General features: G+C 34.8%; 1 protein-coding gene and 1 long non-coding RNA gene across 3 annotated transcripts in view; one reads left to right on the forward strand and one right to left on the reverse strand.

Moving 5' to 3' along the window:
- Nucleotides 1-27,462, reverse strand: part of LOC145258277 (phosphoenolpyruvate carboxykinase, cytosolic [GTP]-like) — an 88,814-nt gene that overhangs the window by 22,658 nt on the left and 38,694 nt on the right. For both annotated transcript variants that reach the window (XM_080116280.1, XM_080116281.1), the window contains exons 3-7: nucleotides 25,653-25,837; nucleotides 6,395-6,592; nucleotides 3,703-3,890; nucleotides 2,539-2,752; nucleotides 884-1,088 (exon numbers count right to left, since the gene is read on the reverse strand). In XM_080116280.1, the coding sequence (XP_079972406.1) occupies nucleotides 884-1,088; nucleotides 2,539-2,752; nucleotides 3,703-3,890; nucleotides 6,395-6,592; nucleotides 25,653-25,837 (990 nt within the window). The remainder of the gene's footprint in view (nucleotides 1-883; nucleotides 1,089-2,538; nucleotides 2,753-3,702; nucleotides 3,891-6,394; nucleotides 6,593-25,652; nucleotides 25,838-27,462) is intronic.
- The window catches only part of LOC145258279 (uncharacterized), a 104,069-nt gene continuing 86,349 nt past the window's right edge, over nucleotides 9,743-27,462 (forward strand). The window contains exon 1 of the long non-coding RNA XR_013864088.1: nucleotides 9,743-10,066. This is a non-coding gene — a long non-coding RNA (uncharacterized LOC145258279). The remainder of the gene's footprint in view (nucleotides 10,067-27,462) is intronic.

Below are 27,462 nucleotides of genomic sequence, written 5' to 3' on the forward strand. Positions count from 1 at the left end.
GTATACTTCTGTGAGGGTGCATGTTCCCATCTGCATGGCGTAGACAAAAAAGTACATATCTTCTTCATAGTCACTGCTGTCTGGCAGTTGGTTTTTTATCTTTGAAGTCCTGTAACAGAGGTCTCCCTCTGAAGGAATGCCAAATACAAAGTTGTAATTCAGATACCTTTCTTCATGCTTCCCTTGGAGTTTGCAGACGTTTATCTTAATTTCTACATTTTCTCTCGTTGTGCCCACTGGATGCTTCCATAGACTGAGACTAAATCCTTTCAAAACTGACAACTTCAGTCTCAACTCCATCCATGTCTGCTAGCCAACTGACAACTAAAACTAACGCTGATCTGTGTTTTGTGAATATATATATATATATATATATAAGTAATAGCATTCATGTGTGTGTAAAACTCTCCTACAGCCCAAACCACTGAACCGATCATGACGATCTCAGACCGAGGGATTGTGCATACTATTTTTCAAAGTCATGGTCAAATGTTGGGACTTTGCGGTACGTTAAAGTACCCACGCGGATATCTTTGCTAGTGTATGATTAACTTGTTTCTTTGTTAGTTAACCATGTTGGTCTCATGTCAAGGTCATCCTTGTTATTGTTAGACACCTTAACTTTTGTTCATGCAAACATGAACAACTGATCTTAACTAAATTCAAGTCTTATTATCACAGAACCCTGTCAATATTGTTGTTTCAAATCTCATTTCAATAACATTCCTCTGCCATTGAAAACCTTTATTTCAACAACATTGTAACAAACCAGAACACCTGTGTTGGGTAATCCAGCGCTACCTGGAAGACAATATTAAAAAAAAAAAAAAAAAAGTTTTCTAAATTAAAAACTCAAGATTAAAAAAAATATTGGAAAAATTACCGGGAATTAGGATGAGCTGCTGTTCGTCCACTTTCTGGTGACCACTGGTTGATTCCAAGCCAAGAAGATATCTCAACATCTTTGGATATTTCATCCTCTAAACCTTCCCAGAAAAAGCCACCATCACTCGTTGATGCAACATTGGTGAAAATAGTGTTCCGTTTTATTGTTTCCATAGCATTTGGATTTGTTTTATATGATGTTCCTGAAATTCAAAAAATACAAAATAAAAATTTGTTATAAAATTAGATATGTTTATATCTTTGTATGTACAAGATTAACTCCTAAATTAATTAACTGATCATGAATTTTGGAACATAAGGGGTTCAGATGTGGGCTATATATATATATATATATATATATGTGTGTGTGTGTTTAAAAAAAAAAAAAAAGGGTGAAAGCTCTGATATTCAGATATGTCTGATTTTTGCAGAATTTTGACAATAGTTATTAAACATCAATTAATAAATATTCCCAAAATTTTGGTTTGATGTATTTTAAAGTGTTTTTAGGAGGCACAATATGAGCACAACTCCCCACTTGAAAATTAAAATATTTCAGATTTTCATTAAATTTGATCCATTAGACAGCAATGGAACAATATTCTTTGAATTTCAATTTCTTATGACCCTTTCAGGTTAAACTTTGGATTTTGGACATTTTCTAGAATCAAAGTTATGAAATGAATTTGGATAAAAATTAAAATAAGGATTTTAGACATATTATTATATACCAATTTTAATTTTCCTAAGACAAAAGGTGGTGCAAAACTGTTTGGAGAATTAATTGGGTACAGGTATCCTTTTAGTTGGTTCACATAGCAAATTACATTGGAATGAACTTGCATTTCTTCCAATCACATTATTTAAATTGTTACGCAAATGAACATGGCTGAAATCTAAAATGAAACAATTGACTATTTTATGCTGCAGTTCATGTTTTGGAAATGGAATACGTATTCGTATTTACGTTGTTCAATTATATCAGTGAGTTTTAGAACTTTTTGTTCATTCTGATAGAATCAAAGTGGTTGGTTTGGAGAAATACCAGGAAGACATGCTGTAATTAGTGCATTTTGAATGTACAAAATGAAATGAGGAATTATTTATAATTATTCTATTCAATTTTAACTGCAGCACAACAATTAGATAAAATTTTCTCTCCACTTTTGGAGTAAATAAATATAATACATTACAAAACATTGACATGTTATAACTAAATAACAAATTCTATATTTGTGGTGTCTATGGATGGAATTGAAAAAAATCTATACCAAAACTACTTTCTGACTAAAATTTTATGAGAAATCCAATGGGGTTAATAATTTCGTGTGTTGGGGAGGGGTTCAATAATATTGTGTAGTTTGTGCCTGAACAAAGTGTCAAAGTGTTCATCATTTTATCCATAAATTAGAAATTATAGAAAAAAAAAAAAAAAAATATTAGATTGAGGGTGATAATAGAAATTCCCAGGAAAAACTTGGGGTGCCTATTAGTCAAACTAGAAAATTCATTTTATTTTTTCTTTATAATAAAAAATTCGTTTTTTTTTGTTTTTTTTTTAAATTTTTTAAATATGCTTCTTTGCTAGTTAAAAATTAATTAAGATTAATTAATAATTTATCTTAAATTTTATTTGAATCATGTCTTTCTTACCAGGAGCAACTCCAAAAAATCCAGCTTCAGGATTGATGGCTCTAAGCCTTCCTTGACTATCAAATTTCATCCAAGCAATGTCATCACCAACACAAGTAATTTTGTAACCGGGCAAGGTCGGATTCATCATCGCAAGATTTGTCTTACCACAAGCACTTGGGAAAGCAGCAGCTATGTATTTCTTCTCACCTCTTGGATTTTCAATACCTAAAATCTGATAAACATTTACAAACATTATGACTTTTTATTAAGAGTTTAATTCTTTTTTTTTTTTTTTTTTTATCGCTCATATTTCTCAAAATTATTTTAATGTTTTGTTACAAACTCTTATATCAAATATTTTACAACTCTGTTTTGGCAAAATGACCTTTGGTATTCAAAACTAAAAAGTAAGTAAACCAATAATATATTCGGTATAGAATGATTCAATCGTTTCAAAGTACATCAATCTGAACATGCTTCAGATGAAGTGTGATGAAATGTTAAACAATATCCAATTTGTGAGTTTTTTTTAATACACAAAACAGCTAACCTAAAAGACTAAGATTGGACCTTGGGTCACACAACTGAAATTACTGAAAAAGCAAAATGAGCTTGATGCAACAAACCTAATGCTTTCAGACAACTACCCCTTCTGCTTGTGCTGATCCAAATATATTCTAGATGAAAGCAGAAGATATAAAAATTGCCTCAGCTGTTAGGGATTCTCATAAAAGTTACAGCCTGTTCAGCACAAAGATATGCCAGAATGATAATCAAACGATCTTAAACCAGAATGGCAGACAAATTATCAATTTCAATATCTCATCTGCTCGAGAGATCACTTTATCAATCTACTAAATCATAATCAATAATCTATCAACTACTCTTATTAATAATGCTGATCCAATTCCTATATATGATTCAAATTTAAAACCCCAACACCTGATCCAGACATTCTTGATCACCAACCGGGGCATAGAGATGGTGTCAAAATTAATGAAAAGCAAGTTTTTATTATAATCTACATTTAAATTGCAGAGAATTATCAATCATCATAGATCTTAACATGGATGATGTCTTTATCATCATCTCAAAAACTAAAGTATTTTAAATTGAAAGTTATAAAATTCTCAAAAGTGATACTGAAAATGTTTTCTAAAAAGGCAAAGATTTTTTTCTTACCAACATATGCTCAGCCAACCATCCTTCACGTTGGGCCATGATAGAACCTAATCGTAAAGCAAAACACTTCTTTCCTAACAAGGAATTGCCACCATAGCCACTTCCAAATGAACAAATCTCATTTCTATCTGGGATATGAGCAATTAAAGTAAGTTTCGGATTACAAGGCCAGTGTGATGGATTGCTGCCTGAAAAAGCAAATCAAATAATTTCACCAGTTAGTGATGATGAAATTGCTTTTGTATCAAGTTGTAGACAAAGAAAAACAAATTCTGTGAAACCTTTTTGTACAAAATTTTACAACTTCTATTTCTCTCCGATAGGCTCATAAGAGTAGTGGTAGATGAACAAAAATCGGAGGCCTGCAATATAAATGCTGGAGTCCCTCAGGGGTCAATCCTGGGCCCAACTCTCTTCCTGATCTACATCAATGACCTCCCTAAACACATACTTAAATCATTTGTTGACATCTATGCTGATGACACAACCATCTACGGCAACACATCAAAGGCTGTAAATGACAAAGTTCTCTCTGATTCTCTCTCCTCTGATCTCGAGCGCGTGGTTCAGTGAGGGAAGATGTGGCTGGTTACCTTTAATGCATCTAAAACCAAACTCCTATCTTTACATCATCAATGCTCTGATCCCCATCTGGCATCAATTGTAATGGATGGCTCTCGTCCGGGTGAGGCCCCGTGTTTTGACAAGCTTCTGGGTTTGACCTTTACTCCTGATCTGAAATGGAATACGTACATCAAGTCTGTTGCCAAGGTCGCTGGAAAGATGGTGGGATCCTTCTACCACTCCAGAAGATATCTCACTACTGATGCAATTCTCTATATATAAAAGCCAAGTACATCCAAGGATGGAATACTGTTGCCATATCTGGGCAGGAGCTGCTAAAAACAGCCTATCCTGCCTTGACAGAGCACAAAATAGACTTCGTGGCTTAGTGGGGGATGTAACCTCTCTCCAACAGAAGAGATGTTGCGAGCCTATCCTTGTTTTATCGTTATTTTCATGGCAGGTGCTCGTCTGAACTCCAATCTCTGTTCCCCCCCCTCGCCAATCTTTCACGAAAAACACCTGTCTAGCTGAATCCACTGTGAAAAATTTCCCCCACTCTATATCTGTGCCTAAATCAAAACGCGGATTCCATGAACAGGGCTTCTTTCGTGGAACTGCACGCCTGTGGAACCCTGTTCCATCTGCCTGCTTCCCACCGGACTACAACTTGGATGTCTTCAAGTCCAACGTTAACAAATTCCTATTGAACCGCCCCCTTAAGTAAACACTTCATCAAATCTCCACACTAACGTAATGTACTTGCAATAACCCTTATCCCTGAGTGGCTTCCGGGCCTTGATAAGTGGTGATCACTGTGTAAAAAAAAAAAAAAAAAAGAAAAAGACTTATATATACTTATGAGAGACAGATGCTCATTTTATGACTATACTAAATATTGCACCTAAGAACATGGAATTTTGTATGAACGATTTCCTACCTATAGATTCTTTGAAGGGGATGTAAATATGGCCCTGTATCTCTTGAAGCAGGAGTTTAAAACATTTTAAACTAAATTGTATAAAGTCAACTTTGCAATCTTGTAAGAGATGATTGTCTCCTAAAATGTTTTCTACTCTATCATTATTTCCATGGATGCTGAACAGTGTGTCAATCTTTAAGGAAGATTTTATTCTTGTAGTGTGAAGAGTAATGAATTTTCTATCACTTTGTGTGAATTACCTGCACACATTCTTTTTCTTTTCTCTTCCAAAATGCCAATCCTGTTTTCTATTTTCAATGTCCAATCATGGCAGTAGATTGATTTCTTCAAATTATTTGGGAGTTCAACATCTATATTTCTTTGTCCATTCCACTTTTTCTTGGAAACTATTGGTCTGATCTGGCTAAAATTTTGTATGGACTTTAGTTTGCTGCACCTTATCAAAACGATTTAGCATTTTTTTATTTATTTAATTACATTTTCACCCCAAACAAGACAGTGCCACTTTGATGTAGGAGCTACTATCAGGGACATAAGTTGCAGGTATCCATTCGATGCAGTTAAGGATTAATAAGGATTAGTATTTAATGCAAAAATGAGCACAAATTCAACCATCAATTTAGCATTCAAAGTTAAAGCCCAGGCTATAACTTTTGCCTGGGCTAAAATGTCAAGTTTTTAAAGTAATTTTTAATACAACCCTTAAACTTTTGTAATAGAAAAAAAAAAAAATTTTTTTTCCAATATTTATTTTAATTCCACTTTCCAAATTAAAAATGCTGCAAGGAAAGCCACTATTTCTATATTTAAACTTTAAGCATTTAATAATAGTTATAATAAATTAAACAATATAATGTTACTGCAATTGACAATTAGTTTGTGAAAATATAGTAACAAATAAGTTACTAACCTTTTGAAATCAAATTCATCATAAATCAGAATTATCTGCATCGAGTAATTCTTTAGCGTGAGAAAAAGATATTTTTCAGAATTAAAAATTCAAATTTTCCATATCTTAAAACATTCCCAATATTTCCAGTTGCTGATATTCAACATTTTTTTTAACTATAAAATGTCTAAGCGAGAAACCTCAATAAATTTGTTAAAAAAAGAAAATTTTTTTTTCATCACCTGAAATGATTCAAATGTTTTGATTATTAAAATAAAGAGAAAAATGATTTTTACCTGGAAGAGGCTGTCCAACTGAATGAAGACATTTCACAAAAGAATCTGTTCCCAGTGCATCTAATGCCTGCTGTCCCATCCGAGCCATAATCCGCATACTGGCCACCACATAAGCAGAATCTGTCAGCTGAATGCCAATCTTTGATAAAGGTCCTCCAACAGCACCCATACTAAATGGAATGACATACATCGTGCGTCCTTAAAAAAAAAGAAAAAAAAGAAAAAGTTAAACTAAAATTATTTTTGGACGGGTGTAATAGCCTGATCAAAATTTCCCATTTCTATGAAACCTCAATTTCACAAAAGGCAGGAGGAGGAGGATTTTAAAAATGTAAATTTTAGTTTAAGCATCTTATTTGCTGTCTACTCAAAAGAACTGAATATATTTTATCTAAAATTTGCGTAATATGAAAAGATGATTTCCAAACAAAACGTTTCTTAAAACAAAAAAAAACAAAAAAATGTAGAGCAACTGTACAAATTATCAACAAAGAGAATCATTATCTCCTGAGTGATTCCATATCCTCCTCATTAAATTACATCTGGGTCTTTCCGACGGGTTAGTGAGAAATGTATGAAAGTATCATCATCCTGCGAATGTTTCAAGTTAATCTCCAATCAACACAGTATCCATCGCTCTTATACCGAGATACACTTTATTTTTCTGTTACTAGAAAGTTATCTCCCGTTTCATATTTTCATTCACCCTCCAACCACCAAAACAGATTAAAATGTATAAACTTGAAGGCAATGATATATACCAATCACAAATTTGTTAGTATCAAAAATGACCCTCTATTCAAACAGATTTAATTTAAAATTAATGATTTGAGTTTGTGACAGTTATGACCCTTGTTGTAACTCTGAAGTAGGGAAGAGTTACTGCCCTTCTTCATGTAATGGCGTCTGAAATAAAGTATGTTTACCTAGCTCTTGCCATATTAGTCAACCCAGGAACTACAATACTCAACAAAATGTATCGAAGCTAAGTTCACTTGCGATGACTACTATTCCGTAATAAGGCTTCAGATATACTTTAGATAATAATAAAAAAAATTTTTTTTAAATTTACTCGCCAAATAGTTAATGAATACATAGTAATAATACTCTTCACGTTTTTTTTTTTTTTTTTTTTTGGTTTTTTATTCATTCAAGATTTAATTATTTTTTTATTTATTTTTTTATTTATTTAATTACATTTTCACCCCAAACAAGACAGTGCCACTTTGATGTAGGAGCTACTATCAGGGACATAAGTTGCAGGGATACTATGTAGGGAGTTGAGCAGCAAGATGTTCACATTACACTTGAAATTCGGCATGTCAGTACAGTTGGGAAAACAAGAACCCGTAAGGGAGTTCCAGAGTCTAACAGTTCTAGAGAAGAAACTATTAGAGTAGAAGGGTGGAACTTTGCTGCTTGTCAGTTGTGACAGGTTAGGGTTAGGTGACAGGAGTATAAGGGTTTGTAGTTCATCGGAGCATCCATCATTAAAATACTTGTAAAACAGGCAGAGGGATGCAACATTTCGTTGGTGGTGCAGAGGTTGAAGCCTAGATGACGGTTCAGGATGGCAATTCTCACACTCCTGTCCAACAGTAAGAGACTAGTAGCAGAAGCACCAGCCCAAATATAATAACAATACTCCATTTTTAGCATGTTAGAGCGCATCTTCACAGCAGCCTTGGCAATGCTCTCGATGTATCTGTTTCCTGTGAATGTTTAAGCCGAGGGGTTTGAAAGAAGTACTTTCAGGTAATGTAGCCATAGCTATTATATGCGAAGGTTTCCTGTAATTATTTAAGGAAACAAGCTTAATCTTGGCAGCATTGTATGTGACCATCTATTTTTGTCTCATTCCACTACAGATTGGAGGTCTTCCTCTAGTGTTTCTGACATTTCCTTAGATATGTATTCATTCATTAACCCTCCATGCTTGTTATATAGAGCGTAGTGTCAAATATACACATCTGAAAAGAGCGCATACCATGTGGCAGGTGTCCACTTTCCGTCCAATCAATGCTCGAAGAAAAACATTTCTCAAATCTTTTTCTGACAGACTGCTGGAACCACCCAAAAGCATATAAAAACGCTGTGTGAAGATCAACTCTTTTTTCCTCCCTGGTGGCTGGCAGCAAACTGCTTGCGCTTTGGCTCCAGGCTAACCAACATGGTGCAAAAATGCACAACCCGGCTAAAAAAGAACAATATGGTTTTGCCGCTCAACATTACTCGTCTTTCAAACCGAGAAGAAGAAGAAGAATTTTCTGGACAATCGACTGACATTTGCATGGAAAGGATTTACCCTTAATTAAATCTGATTTATTCTAAGAAATTTAATTCCTTTTTTGACTATTTCTTAAAAGAACATTATTTTCTCTGTCCAGAAAAACTCATGTAATTTCAAAATCAAAACAATTTACTATTTTTTTGTCCTGTGCGATGATGGAGCAAAAATGTATACATACAAAAAAAAATTGTTTCTTTCAATAAATTTCTATATTAAATGTTGAAGCTCGTCTTCCTATTGCTAATTACTGACACCTTTATTTTTATTTATATTCAGTGAATATCGACCCCCCCCCAAAAAAAAAAACAAACAAAAAAAAAACCTCCTTTACACTGGTGACCTAATGTCAGTTAATTAGCCAAACACATAACTTTTTCAACCTCACACTGGTGACTAATTAGCCAAGAATGCGGACTGATTATTTCACAATGGAGATTGACACATCGACCACAGCCACACAGGCCGTACTCTGCCTTGTTGGATAGTTTACTCTACCCTTTGGTTTCGAAAAGAAAAAAGAAACGACCAGATGCTGAAAGAAAGAAAAGAAAAACAAATGAAACCAATCTTTTTTTCCTATTAATCTAATACAATGTCAGTGAATCAACGACACGCGTATCCACGGACTTCCTTACGAAATAACAACACTCGTCTATAAAAAAAAAAAAAAGAAAAAAGAAAGAAAAGAAAAAAAAGAAAAGGAAAAACTACTGATTTTTGCGAACAATCGCTCATAAATCGAACAATAAACATGATTTTTCTATGTATCGAACTGATGACAGTCAATTTGTAGCAAAAACATGGGCCTCTTACAGATCAACATTCCTGTAGCCAGCAACGATCATCAATACCGATTAAATGCAATATTTTCCATGGAGCTCACAATTCTATGCAGACAAATGTTCTTGCGCCAATCACAGCCACCTCGCCGAACATATTGAGATACCGCTATTTTCGCATGTGCAGAAATTAACCCCCCCCACGCTTGACACTTCAGAACGAGCTCATTACAAGCACATTGGATTTTTACACAATGCCAATACACCAGTACAGACACAATTGTACTTTGACTCTGCAGACTTATATGGATCTACGATAGATTGCAGCAAACCAAGGAATGACGAGGAATTATCACCTACAACATTCTGCCTTTTGCTCAACACAGTGGGATTCTCTAGATACAAACATCCAATGTACCTCGCAACCACATGCGGCTCATTTCCTTAGAAATTGCACCATTTACCTCACCAACCACACAACACAAGTTGGGGACGTCACTTTTCAACTGCCATCAACCAAGATATATCCTTCAAACAGTCAGCTGCCATGCCCAACAATACTGTGCTACTAGTGCTACAACTTTTACCAAATCCGGCAGACACGTAAGATATTCTTTTGCCTACTTATCGACATTCGGTCCAGTAGGGAGGTACTTGTATCGATAGGCTAGACACATTTAAAGAAATAACATTTCAGTTACACACACATTTGCCGAATCCACCCATGCAAATTCTGTGGAAATAAAAAGTAAAACTTTTTTCGTGCGAATGCAAAAGAGCGCATTGCACGTGACAGGGCATCCACTTTCCATCCAAAACACATTTCTCAAATCTTTTTCTGACAGATCGCTGGAGCCACCCAAAAGCGTACTCTGACCTATTTGCATAGAAAGGATTTACCCTTAATTAAATCTGATTTATTCTAAGAAAAATAATTCCTTTTTGGCTATTTCTTAAAAGAACATTTTTTTCCTCTGTCCAGAAAAACTCATTTAATTCCAAAATCAAAAACAAAATTTACTATTTTTTTTCTCCTGTGCGATGACAGAGCACAAATGCATACATACGAAAAAAATTGTTTCCTTCAATAAATTCCTATATTAAATGTTGAAGCTTATCTTCATATTGGTTTTATTTTTTAATTTTTTTTAAGAGTTGGGAGATATTTATCTATGCTCATGCTACAGCTGTGATACGAGGCATTGGTGAATATCGACCAGACTTTCTTTACATATTGTTTAGATGTTTGACCATTGAGAATAACCTGAATTCTTATTTAAGTTTTTTTAATTATGTTAAGTATTTGTCCAGTGATACCATATGATCTAATTTTCTTAAGACAACAGTGCCATCCCCTGTCAAAAGCTTTAGATATATTTAAGGCTTCTGCCCTACCCTCCCCTGCTTTGTTCACTGTATGATATATATGTTCAGAGATTAGTTAGGATATCTCCTGTAAAAACGAGCTTGCCTAAATCCACATTGTTGGTCGGACAGAAGTTTAGCAACTGTAAGGTGATGGACTAGAGCTTCATTAATTATGGATTCAAATATTTGGGAGTAATAATTTAATGGGTTAGTTCTTTCAGAATTCTTGAAAACTGGTACCACAGAAGCAGTTTTCCAGCAATCAGAAAAGCAAGATTCTTTAAGGCATTTGTTGTAAAGTTTGGAGCCAACTGGAGCAACCTCAGCATAGCATTTTCTTAATAGTATAGCCAGGATGAGATTGGGTCCATCTAGGGTTTTTATGATATCATGCACCTGAGAAGGGGTGATTTTCAGATCATCTAGTATGGTGTTTGCTAGGCCCAATGTAGAGTTTGAAGCAAACAGACGAGCAGGTTAGCCTTCTCAGTTGCAGTGCAAACAACCTCATAATTGTTGAATAGTGGGGGGGGGGGGTTGTTGAGAAATCATGAGTTTCTACATCTATATGTAAGAAAGCCTCCTCTAATAGTTTCTTCCTCAGAATTGCTAGACTTCGATGCATTTTCTGATGGTTTTGGTCTATTCTCTCTTGGCTGGCGTTATTTCTTTCTTACAATTTACTTCTAGCTTCTATAAACTTTTGTCTCTTCGAACTGGACTTATATTGGATAAATCTATGGTATGCATGCTGCTTTTGAGCAATGGTAACTGCACAAGTAGAAATAAACCCTTGTGGAGAGTGGGGTTTGTTATAAAACTTCCGTGTGGGAACATGTGCTTCAATTGCTGCTTTGAACCATTCAGTGGTCTCATTTGCACACTTCTGCAGGAAGAGAAAAGATATGTCCCCATGGGGCACCTCTGATGAGATACCTGATGGCTTCCCAGTCAGCCTTCTTATAATACCTTGTCATTTTGAGTAATGGCTCTTCAGCTTTGGGTTGAGAATTTAGGGCAGTTTCTACCATTATCACAGCGTGATAAGCATTCCCGAATGGGCTATGGGCATTCGTTACACAATCATTTGGAACTGTGGTCAGAAATAGATCTAGAAGTGAGGCTTGTTGATCTTGCTGCTGGGAAATGTGTCAGAAACGTATATTTTATATTTTGATTTAACTATGGATCTTTTAGAAAAAAAAAAAAAAAAGATCATTTTGCATTTTTGGTTCACAAAATTTTTCTATGCACATGAAAGATAGCAATGTTAAAGATACAATAATAATGGTGCTTAACATGCAGAAGGTTGCGAGTTCAAATTCGCTGGAACCTAGAAAGATCAAATTGTGTTTTTATATACATATATAAATAAAATTGAAAACAGCCAGCTATGGTTCTCCCCAGAATGTGTTGCTGCTATCGCGCACAGAAATCACTTTTTCCATAGCTACCAACGCAACGTAATAGATGCACTGAGACTAAAGCTGCTTTCAGGACTGCCAGCAACCACAGTAAAAGAGTAATAAAAAATGCAAGAGAGCTATATGCCCAGTCTGTTAAATCCAAAGTAGCTGATCAGCGGCTTGGTTCCCACCAGTTTTGGCAAATAACAAATAGGATCCTGAACAAAAGTGTGCGTTCTATCCCAACCATTATCAATGGACCAGAGTTCATCTCGTCAGCGTCAAACAAGGCCAAACTATTTCCCAAGAACTTTGCAGCTAATTCTAACGTATGCGACGAAGGCCATCAACTCCCCATATTTCCTCCTATAACACAGAACAAGCTAGGTAACATACAAATATCCGTGCATGAGGTCGCCAAGCTAATCAAGAACCTTGATTCCAGTAAAGCAACTGGCCCTGACGGCATCCCAATTATAGTGTTAAAAAGCTTCAACCAGAACTTGCTCCCATACTTATAAAACTGTTTAAGCGCTGCCTTAAGGAGAAGTGCTTTCCGACTCCCTGGAAGACCTCATCAGTTTGCCCTGTATTTAAGAATTCAGGTGATAAGTCATCTCCCTCTCAGTACAGACCAATAAGTCTCCTGTGTATTATGAGTAAGTTGCTGGAATCCATATTAAATAGAGAAATAGTCAACCACCTCAGCAGAAACAACCTTCTTAGTAACACACAATATGGTTTCCGCCCTGCAAGATCTACCGCAGATGCGCTGACGGTTATATCTCACAGGATTAGTGAATCTCTTGACAAAGGCTTCCTTTCTAGGGCAATTGCTCTTGACATATCAAAGGCCTTCGACAAGGTATGGCATAAGGGTCTACTTCAAAAGATTTCCAGCTACGGTATAACTGGAAATGTTTTCTCAATCATTAAATCATTTCCCTCCGATAGGTTCATAAGAGTAGTGGTCGGTGAACAAAAATCGGAGGCCTGCAGTATTAATGCTGGAGTCCCTCAGGGGTCAATCCTGGGCCCAACTCTCTTCCTGATCTACATCAATGACCTCCCTAAACACATACTTAAATCATTCGTTGACATCTATGCTGATGACACAACCATCTACGGCAACACATCAAAGGCTGTAAATGACAAAGTTCTCTCTGATTCTCTCTCCTCTGATCTTAAACACGTGGTTCAGTGGGGGGGGAAGACGTGGCTGGTTACCTTTAATGCATCTAAAACCAAACTCCTATCTTTACATCATCAATGCTCTGATCCCCATCTGGCATCAATTGGGATGGATGGCTCTCGTCTGGGAGAGAGCCCGTGTTTTGACAAGCTTCTGGGTTTGACCTTTACTCCTGATCTGAAATGGAACACGTACATCAAGTCTGTTGCCAAGGTCGCTGGAAAGATGGTGGGATCCTTCTACCGCTCCAGAAGATATCTCACTACTGATGCAATTCTCTATCTATATAAAAGCCAAGTACGTCCAAGGATGGAATACTGCTGCCATATCTGGGCAGGAGCTGCTAAAAACAGCTTATCCTGCCTTGACAGAGTACAAAATAGACTTCGTGGCTTAGTGGGGGATGCCCTTTTCTCTACCCTGCAACCTCTCTCCAACAGAAGAGATGTTGCGAGCCTATCCTTGTTTATCGTTATTTTCATGGCAGGTGCTCGTCTGAACTCCAATCTCTGTTCCCCCCCTCGCCAATCTTTCACGAAAAACACCTGTCTAGCTGAATCCACTGTGAAAAATTTCCCCCACTCTTTATCTGTGCCTAAATCAAAACGTGGATTCCATGAACAAAGCTTCTTTCTAAGAACTGCACGCCTGTAGAACTGTTCCATCTGCCTGTTTCCCACCTGACTACAACTTGGATGTCTTCAAGTCCAACGTTAGCAAGTTCTTAATGAACCACCCCCTTAAGTAAACACTTCATCAAATCTCCGCACTAACGTAATGTACTGCAATAACTCTTATTCCCGAGTGGCTTCCGGGCCTTGATAAGTGGTGACCACTGTGTAAAAAAAAAAAAAAATCTTTAAGTTCCAGAGTATTTGAAATGAGCATTAATGATTTGAATCAATTTGATTATTTAGATTCAATTCACTATACATTCTCCAATTATAATATTTTCAAGTTCAGAAAGATACTCTACCAATGCCAGATGTTACATCACTGCAAATGTGAGATTACAATAAACATGATGACAATAAGCTTAAAACTTTATTTTAGTAGACGATACCACTGCATTGTAATTGGCTTGTTTCTCTGGCAGTGACTGGCAAATCGTAGTATCCTTGATAGTAGTAGATATGGAAGTAAGTTGGCAAAGTTGCCGCTTCGTGGGATGATCTTGCGAAGATATAGCATGTCCGTAGCATATGGTTGTAGCACCGCAAACAAGGACAGACTCCACCATTGCCTCTTCAGTTTCTCAGCCTTGAAGTTCATACTTATTCAATGCAGCCCATGCTTTTGAAATGCTAATTTCGATATCTCTGTAATCATGTTGCCCAGGTACGTAAACTCAGTTGCTTCATCTAGAGCTTTGATCTCCATCTCCACATTAACATAAAAACCAAAGTTTGACTTTCAATGAAAATAAGACAATGCAGACTTAGATTACGCAGATGATATTTCACGAATAACACGCACAAATGTTGTTACATTATATATCTACATAATTCTTATTATGAGCGGGGGGGGGGGGCACTTTTTTTTTTTTTTTTTTTTTTTTTTTTCCGAGTAAGTTTAAGTAGATACTTATCTATATTTTATGTTTATATATAACTAGTAGGGAGATGTGACACCTGGGATTCAACAAATGTTTGACACTGTCTGGCTGTTGTTTCTGACTGACAGTACAGGAGCCCGAATGTTTTGATAGTGCTTAGATTGGTTTACGTTTAACAATCTATCAACCTTTCTATGGTCATTTAAGGTCATTCAAATTTTGTAGGAATTTTGGTTTTGTTTTATGGCATATCAACTGTTATTATTTTGATGCTGATTACAGTGATTTGGATTTTTTTTTTATAAGTTATTTAAACTCATTCTGCAGATAAAGATAAGTTTTCACATGTTTGCTTTTTTAAGAAATATCAGTATTGTCTTTGGATTCACTTTCTCCAAAAGTTCCCCCATGCTATGGACGTAATATTTTTTTCGGCTATGATAGGTCACTACAATCTAAAAGGAAGTGTTTCACTGTAAAGGATTCTTGGCATGCCAAATACTCTGGAGGGTTTTCCTTTTTTAGCAGGAAGGAGTTATGTGTGTATGCCTCATTCAGATGCGGGACAGAACTAGTTCCTCCCTGCGTGATTTTCTGGTATCCATACTCACATATGTGAAAAGAAATCTGTTTTAATGGGTTTAAATAAATAAATGGGTTAAATAAATCAGTTTTAATGGGTTTAATTTTGTGGAGTTTGTTATCTTGTAGGTTGTTCCATTGTTCTTGACATTTTTGGGTAATGAAATTATTAATGAGTTGTTTGTAATCTGTATGTGAAATTTTCATATTGATTATATTAAGTTTTAGTGAGTTTTTGGCAGCTATGTCTGCTTTTTCATTTCCTTGAAAACCAAAATGACTGGGGATCCAGTATAATTTAATATTTTTATTTTGAGAGAGGGTATGCATTTTTGTAGTAGGTTGATGATTAGTGAGTTGTTTAAATTTTGGTTTCTAATGGATTCAAGTACTGATAGGGAGTCTGAAAGAATTATGAATTTATTGTGGGTAAGGTCAGTGATAAAATTTAGAGCCAAGTCTATAGCTGTGGCTTCTAAAGATTTAGTAGTAGTCTGGTAATCTCTTGTAATATTATTGGATACCATTCACTGGACAAAGAAGGGGATGGTAGAGCGGTAGCTCTAGATATATCTAAGGCTTTTTAATAGGGTATGGCATGAAGGTCTTCTCAGGAAAATCAGATCATACGTTATCATTGGAAGAATACTTAACATAATTAAATCCTTCTTAGAGAAGAGAAAAATTCAGATTGTCCTCGACGGTCGTATATCTAAACAATATGATATAATGCGGGAGTACCTCAGGGTTCTATCCTTAGACCTCTTATTCCTCACTGACAAAATTGTCAGTGATATGGGTATATATGCTGATGACATCACGCTCTAAAACAAATGAACACTAGAGGATGACCTTCAATCTGTAGTGGAATGGAGACAAAAATGGATGGTTCCATTCAATGCTGCCAAGACTAAACTTGTTTCCTTCAATAATTACAGGAAACCTTCTCTACCACCAATAGCAATGGCCAAAGACTATCTGAAAGTACATCTTTTAAACTCCTTGGCCTAACGTTCACAGCAAGCAGGAGTTGGAGCTATTACATTGAGTAGTAATACACACGGACGAAAAAACGCTTTGGATAATCACAGATTTCAAGGTAGTTCTACTAAAATAGCCATATTTTTTAAACCAAAGCACTTCAAGTCTTCAAATTACTACTGTTTTGTTCGGAAATGAATATACTTTCAAATGAATTAATAAATATGAATGTACATTATATATTTTAAGAGTTTTAAGCAAATAAAGTGATAAAAATGTGAACGTCATAAAATGGCGTTTTCGGTAAGGTTTTGTAATGACCCCCCCTGTTTTCTAAAGGTCCGTACCGTGATTGTATGAAGAATTTCGTCATGAAATTTGGGAACCAATTAGAAGAGGTGTTAATCTTAATACTGTCAAGTGTCCGAAATATTTTTGACCATTTCTTTTTTTGTCGTGTTAAAAATAAGATTTTAATATGACGAGTATTGAACATTTAAAAAAAAAATTCTTCGGACACCCAGTAGTAAGTAAATCAATCTTTTTACTATCTTTATCAATTAAAAGTATTGTTTTATGTTGAGTAGGACCGCGGTAATTGATAATTTAAAAGGACCTACCCGAAAAAAAAAAATTGTTTCTTTTTAATCGAATTTGGTCAAATGAAGTTTAAGCAGCAGCAGCAGCTCCAGCCTGTAGAATCAGCGATAGCACAGTTGTAAACAAACACGCGTTCTTTAATTTTTATTCAAGAACGAATTAAGAAAAACATAAAAATATGAATATAAATGTTCTTATGTTTAATTAGAGCTATTTTGTTATCAGAATAACATTAGTTTAGAACTATTCGGTTTTCAGAATATATAATAACAACAATCCTAACCAATTCGGCATTATAAATCTGTTGCAATTTCTCACAAATCTCGTCAAATTTAAAAACATGGTTAAAAAAACAAAAACTTTTGTAGATATATAGCTTGCATGCACTTTTATTCTTTAAATTAGTTTTGAACAGCGAATTAAAACAATGTTTTACTGCGAACAGCCACAAATGTTTTTTTTTTCAAAATCAAAATAAGTATCAAAATCTCGTTTATACATAGATTCGAAAAAGTTGTCAAAAAACAAATATATAACAAATAAATGTTATCAAAGGCAAGATAAGTTACTTTTCTACCAAACTGGATATATTTTTTTGTGTTTTTATTCAATGTAACATGTTTATTCAGCTCGAAAAAAATACAGTGTTTACCGTGGAAAATTAAAAATGGCGCCCGGCCCGACTCTCTTTGACACGGTAAGTTTGAGAAAAGGAGTTAAAAATAAAAAAAAACTATATAAAATACTGTTAAAAACTCACCGAATATATGTCAGCCTATGTCACGGTAACATATATTGAGCGAGTTTCTAGCAGTATTTTGTCTACTTTTTTATTTTTAACTCTTTTCCCCAAACTTACCGTTTCAAGAGAGTCGGGCGCCATTTTAAATTTTCCAAAACATCGGTAAACACTGTTTTCAAGCTGAATAAACATGTTACATTAAATAAAAACACTAAAAAATTATCCAGTTAACTGCCCTAAAATGCTAGAATGACCTGTAATAGGAAATTATTTTACATTCAATTCTAAAATAATTTGTTTATCTTTCATTAAAGTTTTTCATGGCATTTTATACATAATTTCCTAAAAAGGTAGAATCACATTTTGGAGGGGTGGTCAGAAGGAGTTGAGTGGGGTTAAACAGAAGGTGTTAATCTACAATAATACCAAAGAAATATTGCAATATATTCATTTTTAAATGGTCTTATGTTTAGATTTAAGTTTTTTGTACATAAAGCCCATTACAATTCAACTTTGAGTTCTCCAACTTCTTTTCTGTTTATGGATACATGGCATTTTTAAGGAATTGCTGCATATTTATGCACATTTACTGCAGATTATTTGGAAACCATAAACTTTGGGAGATTTTCAGTTGCATATTCTGATTCCTTGTACAAAAATACACTTATATGGTAAATTTCATTTCTTAGTCTTGTGTTTTAACAAAGATATGACATTTTTACTGAAAAAGTAGTGTAAAAAATGTGACGAAACGCATATGGTCTTAAAGAGGGAAAAATATCCAAACGTGTGAGGCACAAAAATAGCCATAACTTCCTTAATTTTAATCAGATTTAAAAAATTTAAAAAGATTCTTTCTTAGCTCATCAAGCTCTTTCTATGCATACCAATATTGAAATATTTCAAGCTATTTCAATTTTTTCATGTGTATTGCTACATTGAGAGTGTTGCTAGGACTGCTGCAAAGAAGGTAAGTTCTCTCTACTGTGCTAGAAAGCTACTAACACCCGAAAGTATCCTGTACCTCTATAAGGCCACCATTCGCCCATGTATGGAGTATTGTTGTCATATTTGGGCTGGTGCATCTGCTACTAGTCTCACTTCTAGACAAGGTTCAAAAGAGTCGCCAACCTGATAGATCCTGAACTGTCATCTAAGCTTCAGCCTCATCGACGAAATGTAGCATCCCTCTGCTTGTTCTACAAGTACTTTAACGGTAAATGCGCCGATGAACTGCAAGCACTCGTACCTCCTCGACGTAAATATCCCCGACAAGCAGCTAAATCCTACCCCTTCACAGTAAAGGTCCCTAGATGTAAGAGATTTCTACTCCAGTAGTTTCTTCCCCAGAACCGCTAGACTTTGGAATTCTCTTCCGGGTTCCTGCTTCCCAACTGTACTGACATGCAGAAGTTCAAGTGTAACGTGAACAGGCATCTTGCTGCCCATAGTACCCCTGTAGCCTATGTTCCTGATAGTAGCTCCCTACATCAAAGTGGCAATGTGCCTTGTTCGGGATGAAAATGTAATTAAAAAATTTTTTTTTTTTAAATTACTCTGCATCCAGTTTTATTGTCTTTGGACCTATCTGTAGATATGAAGATGGTTTGGGTATGTCTCATAAATGTTAAGTAGTCGTTCTTAGTAAGTTAATGGCGGAGTTAAGTTAGTTCAAGTATAATTAGAGGTAGATTTAGTAGCCAAGGTGGAGTGCTTAGTTGTATGTTCTCATGGATGCTGGAAATTGGGATATCTATAGATTTTTCTTTTTGGTCGAATAATTGTTGGTATTTAGGATTGAAGATGCAGTTATGAGCTCGATTTGTTGTCATTTTATTTTATTGTAATATTTTATTGTAATATTTTATTGTAATATTTTATTGTAATATTGTAATATTTCATTGTAATATTGTATTGTTTAGGGCTGCTACTCTACCATCAGTTGTATAATATTGGAATGATTGTAGTGATGTCATGCATAGAAAGGTACTCTGCAGTTATCTTCAGTGAGCGTTGTTGAGGCCATTGCCATCTAAAGATTAGACTAATATTCGAATTGAGTGTGCGTATTTGGCATCAAACCGACCCATTTGGCCCAACCAAATCTATCCTCAAACTTTAAAAAAAAAAAAAAAAAAAAATCAAATGATATATAAAGCAAAAAACATGTTTAAATCTGATAATTTAAACAAAACCAATTCCTCTCCTCACTTGAGGCTAGTCTGTGGACTTAAAAATAACTGATGCACAATCTTTTCTACTAGTAAACTCTGTGGATATTCTAGCATTAATCTACACTCTTCAATCCTCTAACAGGACAGAAAATCTCTCTGCCACAAGGACTGATAGATACATGCACAGACAGTCTATATTCGTAGGGCCCTTCCCTTGACGAGAAAACAGTCTAGAATCAAATGGACTGGCCTTCATCAGGTTTAGATTACTTTTTACAACCCTGCATTACTTATATTTTCTCTATTGTTCTTCCTCAAATCAGGACTGTACTTTAATCGACCATGTTGATGGACAGTATAAATGCAGCATTCTCCTTAGATACTAATGCGCAGGTACATGTATTTGCAGATTTTTATGTCCACCACAGTAGTTGGCTTCGTTTGAAGTTAGAGACTAAGCTGATAGCAGCACACATAGCTCCTGAACACAAACACTCACATTCCTAACTCCCCTCCCAGATCACGTAGATCACCCAGCCTCATTTCTACATCTATTCCTAACTACAGTACCCAAAGATTGTGTAGCAAATTCCAATAGTTCGCTTGGGAATACCAATCACCTTGTGATATTGGTTGATATTAACCCAAGTTTTCGACTCCAAGATGCTTAAAAATACTGATGGAATGGAATGTGCTCTGATGAACTCATAACACTAGTGTTCTCAGACTCACCTAACAAGCAGCAAAATCCTACCCCTTTCACAGTTAAGGTCCTTAGATGCCAGAAAGTCTACTCTAATAGAGTCTTTCCTCCCCGTCTCCTACTTCCATGACTGTACTTCAGAAATTTAATTGTAATGTGAACAGACATCTCTGCTTAACTCCTCACCGTCCCCTGTTAGACATGATCCTAAATAGTAGCCCCTTACATTCAAGTGGTAATAATATGTCTTGTTTGGAGGTAAAAATTCCAATTACAAAACGTGAGACATTTTTCAATAGAACTTTCACTAAAAACACCATTTTCCATTACTGTCAGTCAAAAAAATAATCACCAAATCTGACAAAATCTGATCAACTTCATAATTAAGAACCCAACTTTTTCCAAACAAACAACCCCCCACCCCACAAGGCACCAAGGTGTCATCCACACCCAGTTATGCTAGGGTAACCTGCTTTATCTTTATAATAGATAACAAATCCCAAATAGTTTGCTCTATGGACAATGAGGTTAAATTTGAAATTTGATTAACAAAAAAAATCTATTCTATCAGATAAGATAAAAAAAAAACGTAATTCATATTTTGTTTACACTAACTGAATAAATGCAATGTCTCCTCTCCCTCTTCAGTCCACCCTTTTCTTATCATGGAAGAGGTAGTAACAACTTGGTACTTATCTGGCTTACAGGGTTCGCGTGAAAATCAATGTGTCAACATCAAAATCTGTTGTGGCAAACAAGAAGTTTGATTAGGAACCACAAATCCATGGACTAACAACGTTGCTTGTGTACAACCATTATTGTTGTTTTTGACAAAACTTCAGTTTTTGACAAAACTTCAGTTTTTGTATGCAAACATTGAACTTTGGTATTATGAGTGTAGAAAAAAAAAAAAAAAAATTTCACCCCAAAAAGAGCAACAATCAAAAGGACAATGGATTTGAAAAATTTTTTTACTTCTGGGCGGATCAAACAAAACAATATGCACTTTTCTAACTATACCTTCGCAGAGTTTTATTTAAAAAAAAAATTACTAATAACCTTAAAGAAAAAAATGAGTCATTTACAATTTGAAGGAATAAAAACTTTTATAACTTTGCATCGCAAATTTTGATTATGCTTTTCAATATAAAAAAAAAACATTTTTAAACTTTTTTTTTTTTTTTTTTTGGCAATTGTTCCAATTTTCTTGCCATTTCTTTGTGATAAAAAAGTTTATTGAATGTTTGTAATCCGTATATGGGACCTTTATGTCGTTTATTTGTAGCTTTAAGGAATTTTTGGCCACCATGTCAGCTTCATCATTTCCACGGAAACCGTAGTGACTGGGAATCCAACAAAAGAAGAAAGTTTTGTGTTGCAGGATAGAATGGATCTTTTGTAACAGTTTGATGAGTAGGGGGTTGTTTAATTTTTGATTTTTTATTGCTTCTAATACTGATAATGAGTTTACTAATATTATAAATTTTTTTGAGTTTTGGTTGATGATAATATCTAGAGCCAGGTTTATGGCTGTAATTTCTGCACTATAGATAGAGGAGTTATTTGGTAACCTTTTCTGCTGAATAGTGTTTTCTGAAATAGCAGCACATCCCACTTTGTTTTGATCTTTGGAACCATCAGTGTAAATGTGTGTCCAATTTGGGTAAGTATCCAGAATGTTGCTTAGTTTTTCTCTATAGTCTGCAGGGTGAGTATTGGATTTAGGATATATTGTCAAGTCTAGTATGACTTTGGGTTGATTTAACAGCCAGGGTGGGAGTTCTGGGAGATTTTCCTCGTGGATGCTGGTTTGATCTATTGAGTTGTCTGTAAGTGGTTTTATTGTTTCTTCCATGTAGAGACCAAAGGGTTTAATTGCATTTTTTTTTTGTTTGAATAGATGTGTGTAGCTGGGATTGAAAGTGCATTAATAGGCAGAATTTTTGGGGTTTGATTTGAGTTTTAGATAATATTGTAAGCCTAATTTTTCACGTCTCAATTTTAGTGGAGGTTCATAGGCTTCAGCATATAAGCTTTCTGTCGGAGAGGTTTTGAATGCGCCCAGGGCAAGTCTTAATCCTGTGTGATGGATAGAATCTAGAGTTTTAAGGTAACTTTTTCTGGTTAACCATATATGAAGCTTCCATAATCTAGTCTGGTTCTTATCAGAGTTCTATATAATTTTAAGAGTGATGAGCAATCTGATTCCCACTCAGTATTTGCTATAACCCTTAATAGTTGTAGAGTCTTGAAACATTTTTGTTTTAAATATTTTAAGTGAGGGATGAAGGAGAGTTTTTTTTATCAAAAATAAGTCCCAAAAATTTTTGTTGATCAGCTATTTCAATTTGTGATCCTTTTAGATTGAGAACAGGGTCACTGTGCATTTTTCTATGATTACATAAATGGACACATTTAGTTTTAGTTGTTGAAAATTTAAAGCCATTTTCTGTCGTCCATTGTGTTAGTTTGTTTGTGCACATTTGTAGTTGGCGTTCTGAAGTATGAATATTTTTGGATCTATGGCAGATTACAAGGTCATCCACATATTAGGAGCCATTTATCCCATTGTTTAGACAATTTACGATATTAATCTTTATATTAAATAGCATAACTGAGACAATGCATCCTTGTGGGACTCCTTCCTGTATTTTTGTGTCTGATAGGGTGGGTCTGATTCTTACTTTAAACTTCTATCAGATAGAAAATCTTTTATCAGTATAGGTAGTCTGCCCTTTAATCCAAGGTTGTAAAGGTCTTTAATTATACCCTGTTGCCATGTTGTATCATATGCCTTTTCTAAATCAAAAAAGACAGCTATTGCATGTTCTTTTTTAATGAATGCTTCTTTGAAGTTCTCCAACTTCTTTTCCGTTTATGGATACATGGCATTTTTAAGGAATTGCTGCATATTTATGCACATTTACTGCAGATTATTTGGAAACCATAAACTTTAGGAGATTTTCAGTTGCATATTCTGATTCCTTGTACAAAAATACACTTATATGGTAAATTTCATTTCTTAGTCTTGTGTTTTAACAAAGATATGACATTTTTACTGAAAAAGTAGTGTAAAAAATGTGACGAAACGCATATGGTCTTAAAGAGGGAAAAATATCCAAATGTGTAAGGCACAAAAATAGCCATAACTTCCTTAATTTTAATCAGATTTAAAAAATTTAAAAAGATTCTTTCTTAGCTCATCAAGCTCTTTCTATGCATACCAATATTGAAATATTTCAAGCTATTTCAATTTTTTCATGTGTATTGCTACTGAACTCCTGATTACTCCTTTACTAGTATTCAAAGTTTTGTGGGGATAGATTTTTACTTTTTGGTTATTAAGAAGTCTCCATTTAAAGATTTCTGTTATTTGCTTTTGGCTTTCTACTTCCACTAGTAGTGTGCCGTTATTTAGTTTTTTGACCATTTTTGGTTTGACACTCAAGAAAATTTTCTCTATTTTGAAGGGGGACACTTTTGTTATTGGTTCTCCTTCGGTTGCTTCAAGGATTATAAAAAAAAAAAAAAGGTAAATTTTGCACAAGATTTTGGTATTGTGATTCTGTTTCTGAATCTGAACTAGATTTATCTGAAACTTCACAATGGTTTCTTTTCTGAGGCTTTTTATTTGCCATTTAAATATTTTGAATTTTTCATTTCTCCTGCTCCTCACCCGCCTCGGAGCCCTATTTGGGAAGTGTTGGTGGGGAAACCCATTCACCCCAACACAACAAGGATACAGGAGAAGTATACTCTTCCTGCTGATGGACTCGTTTCCTTCGTCCTTTCTAATGGCCTCATTTCTAGAAAAGATGTTGGTTTTCCAGCCGTGTTTTATCCATTCTTCAACAAGTTGATTGCCCCTCCAGCCACCGCTTACTAAATCAGGTTTTGCCTAATGTGGGGGAGTGAGCGTATTTTCTTGTGTTTGTCTGATTTAGTGCTAGTCATAACCAACCGATTGATTGGATCGGGCCTATCCAACCTCCTGTCTTAACCCAAGTAAGGGCCAAAGTGGTGTGTTGCACCTCATGTCCTAATAGGACCTTGAACATGATCTGCTCAACCACCAGGATCCTGTCCTTAGGCATTACAGGCTGCCACCCACGGTCAACAGGTGGCCCCATTGAGAGACTTTTACTCTCTGCAGGGGGGCAGTCGGTGTATTCTAATGCCCCACCGACAGGGCCGGTTGGGAAGTAGGGGAAGAAAAAAAAGGCGGGGAAGGAAGGGAAAAGGGCTGTTGTTTTTGTTTTTGTAGAACACAATTAAGTTTTACAAAAGAGAATAGAAAAACAAAAAGGAAACATCAATGTACGTGCATTTCGTCTCAGGAAGCCAATAGACAGCCTGATCTGGTAGCACCAGGAAAATCCATTTGATCCAAATCTGTACTTTCGTACATATAAGAACTTCATAAAAAACAGACGGTCATGGGGCACAATTTCCATGAGCTCAGTGCATAAGTCAAATCCATTTGTCAACAACAAGCAACCCATCCAACAATAATACTTCATAAATGGAACCCAGTTTGATGGAAAATATCTTATTTTCTACTAGACCATTTAAATCATTAATAAAATAAAAAATATCTTGCACAATATCTATTATAATAAAGGAAAAATAACTGGAGAGAGAAGAGGAGAATCTACAATAAGTGGTTCCCCCCTTTATATACGAGCAACATTTTCATTAGATTTCTAAATAAACGTTGTCTAGAACTCCATAACTATGGTGGTCTATTAAGTTACTATTTTACTTGTAAGACAGTTTTCTCCATTAATAGTAGAAATGGTTCCATTCAATTGAGACCAAAGCTTAAATTGGCAAATAATAAAATTTTTTTAATTTAGCTACAAAAATAGAATTTTGAAAATAAATACCTCTCATGCAGCCAGGAAACCTCATGTTCAGTTCAGTGTCCATATCCTCTTTGTCCATCCAGTAACCAAGTTGACCTTTGACCCCTGTCTTTGGAATGGGAATCGTGTCTCTTTGATCTTCAGTAGCAATCACAGTTCGTCTTTCTACTCTGGCCACATCAGCTGGATCTGTCCGTGCCAACCAACTAACAAATTTAAATGAATACAATTTTTAGTAATGAAATAAGGAAATTATAGAAAACTAATGGTCCTCACAATTATAGCATTTAACATAACTTTTTTTTTTTTTAAATAATGAATGTTCCAGAAATAGCATTAGCATTTTCAATTCTCTGTTAATGCATTTTCACATGACAAAAACAAAAAAGCTACAGAAAAGAGAATTTCAAAAAGCAGCCAAGAATGCTCATGTGAAATCAGGTATCGAAAGAACAAACCGGTGCAGTTCCAAAAGAATGCTTACAATTAAAATTAGAGGATGCCAGGATGAGCACGCAATAAAATTGCATTATGTTAAGCATTTTAAAATATTGTTAGTTGTTTCATATGTAATTTTTTTTTTATTGTAGGTTTTAACAAATTTGAATATTTTTAATTATTTTAAATTATGTATTGCTTTCATGCTATTAACTAAAATTTGTTTTAATTTAAAATGTGGGGCGGTAGTTATTTTTTCTTTTTAAATGCCGAGATATATATATATATATATATATATATATATATATATATACACAGACAGACATACACACACACACACACAGCATAATCACGTTAACACCAGTTTTTGTAAGATCAGCAAAGTTAAACAACGACAAGCCTAGCCAGTACCAGATGAATGGCTATTTGGAAATACTAGGCACTATATGTATTTTGCTGGGACAAATTTCCAGGTTAGTATCTGGAAGTGGGTTTAAAACCACTGGGACAGATACACTCTTGGTCTTCGTGAAGACATGCATATTGAAGGAAAACTGATGTAAAACCTTAGGTTTACTGTCTGCTCCGTCTTGTGGCAATCATTTGCACTGAGATTAGCAGTTGTTTCAAAAAGTGTGGTTAGTTCTGCACAAAGCCTTCACTACTATTACCAAATCATTTGTGTAGATTTCAGACAACTTAATTGCCCAAACCTCATACACCAGGAAAGTCCATATATACATACACACACAGCATATTTATTTAGCCAAACATTATTGGCTACATATGTGCATACATGTTTCTGCTGCAACTCATTTAGAGAAGAAGCGTATTTAGGCCATCAGAAGATTTGGAGTTGCAGCAGAAACATGTATGCATATATATAGCCAATAAATTTTGTGTAAATATACTGTAAATACTATAAATAAACTATAATTATGCTTTGCTTGTCATTGAGCAGTTTTTGATAAACACCAGAGTTTCAATGGATTTACATCTAAAAAACTACAATACAAGGATCTCTCTCTCTCTCATATATATATATATATATATATATATATATATATATATATCCAAGAAAATCAGAACATTGGTACCATCAGTTTTAAATCAAGTAATTAACAAATAAAGCTGTTGTAGATTTTGTCTGGAAAATGACAAATTAACACTGTGGTCATTTTTGCAAGAAGTTTTTGGTTTGATATTTTTTAATTATAAAGGTCTAATCCAATATATTTTCTGGAATAATGTGGAAGTTATAAGCTAAAATAATTTTTTTGTTGATTAATAAAAGTTCAGAGATAACGTTAATGAGAGCAGTCTAATACATTGGTAACATTTGCTTCGTTAACCATGTGGAACTGATAAGGATTTATGGCAATGTATCAATAAT

The sequence above is a fragment of the Euprymna scolopes genome, chromosome 33 (assembly GCF_053919585.1).
Source record: "Euprymna scolopes isolate OS-2025 chromosome 33, ASM5391958v1, whole genome shotgun sequence".
In the NCBI taxonomy this organism is placed as follows: domain Eukaryota; kingdom Metazoa; phylum Mollusca; class Cephalopoda; order Sepiida; family Sepiolidae; genus Euprymna; species Euprymna scolopes.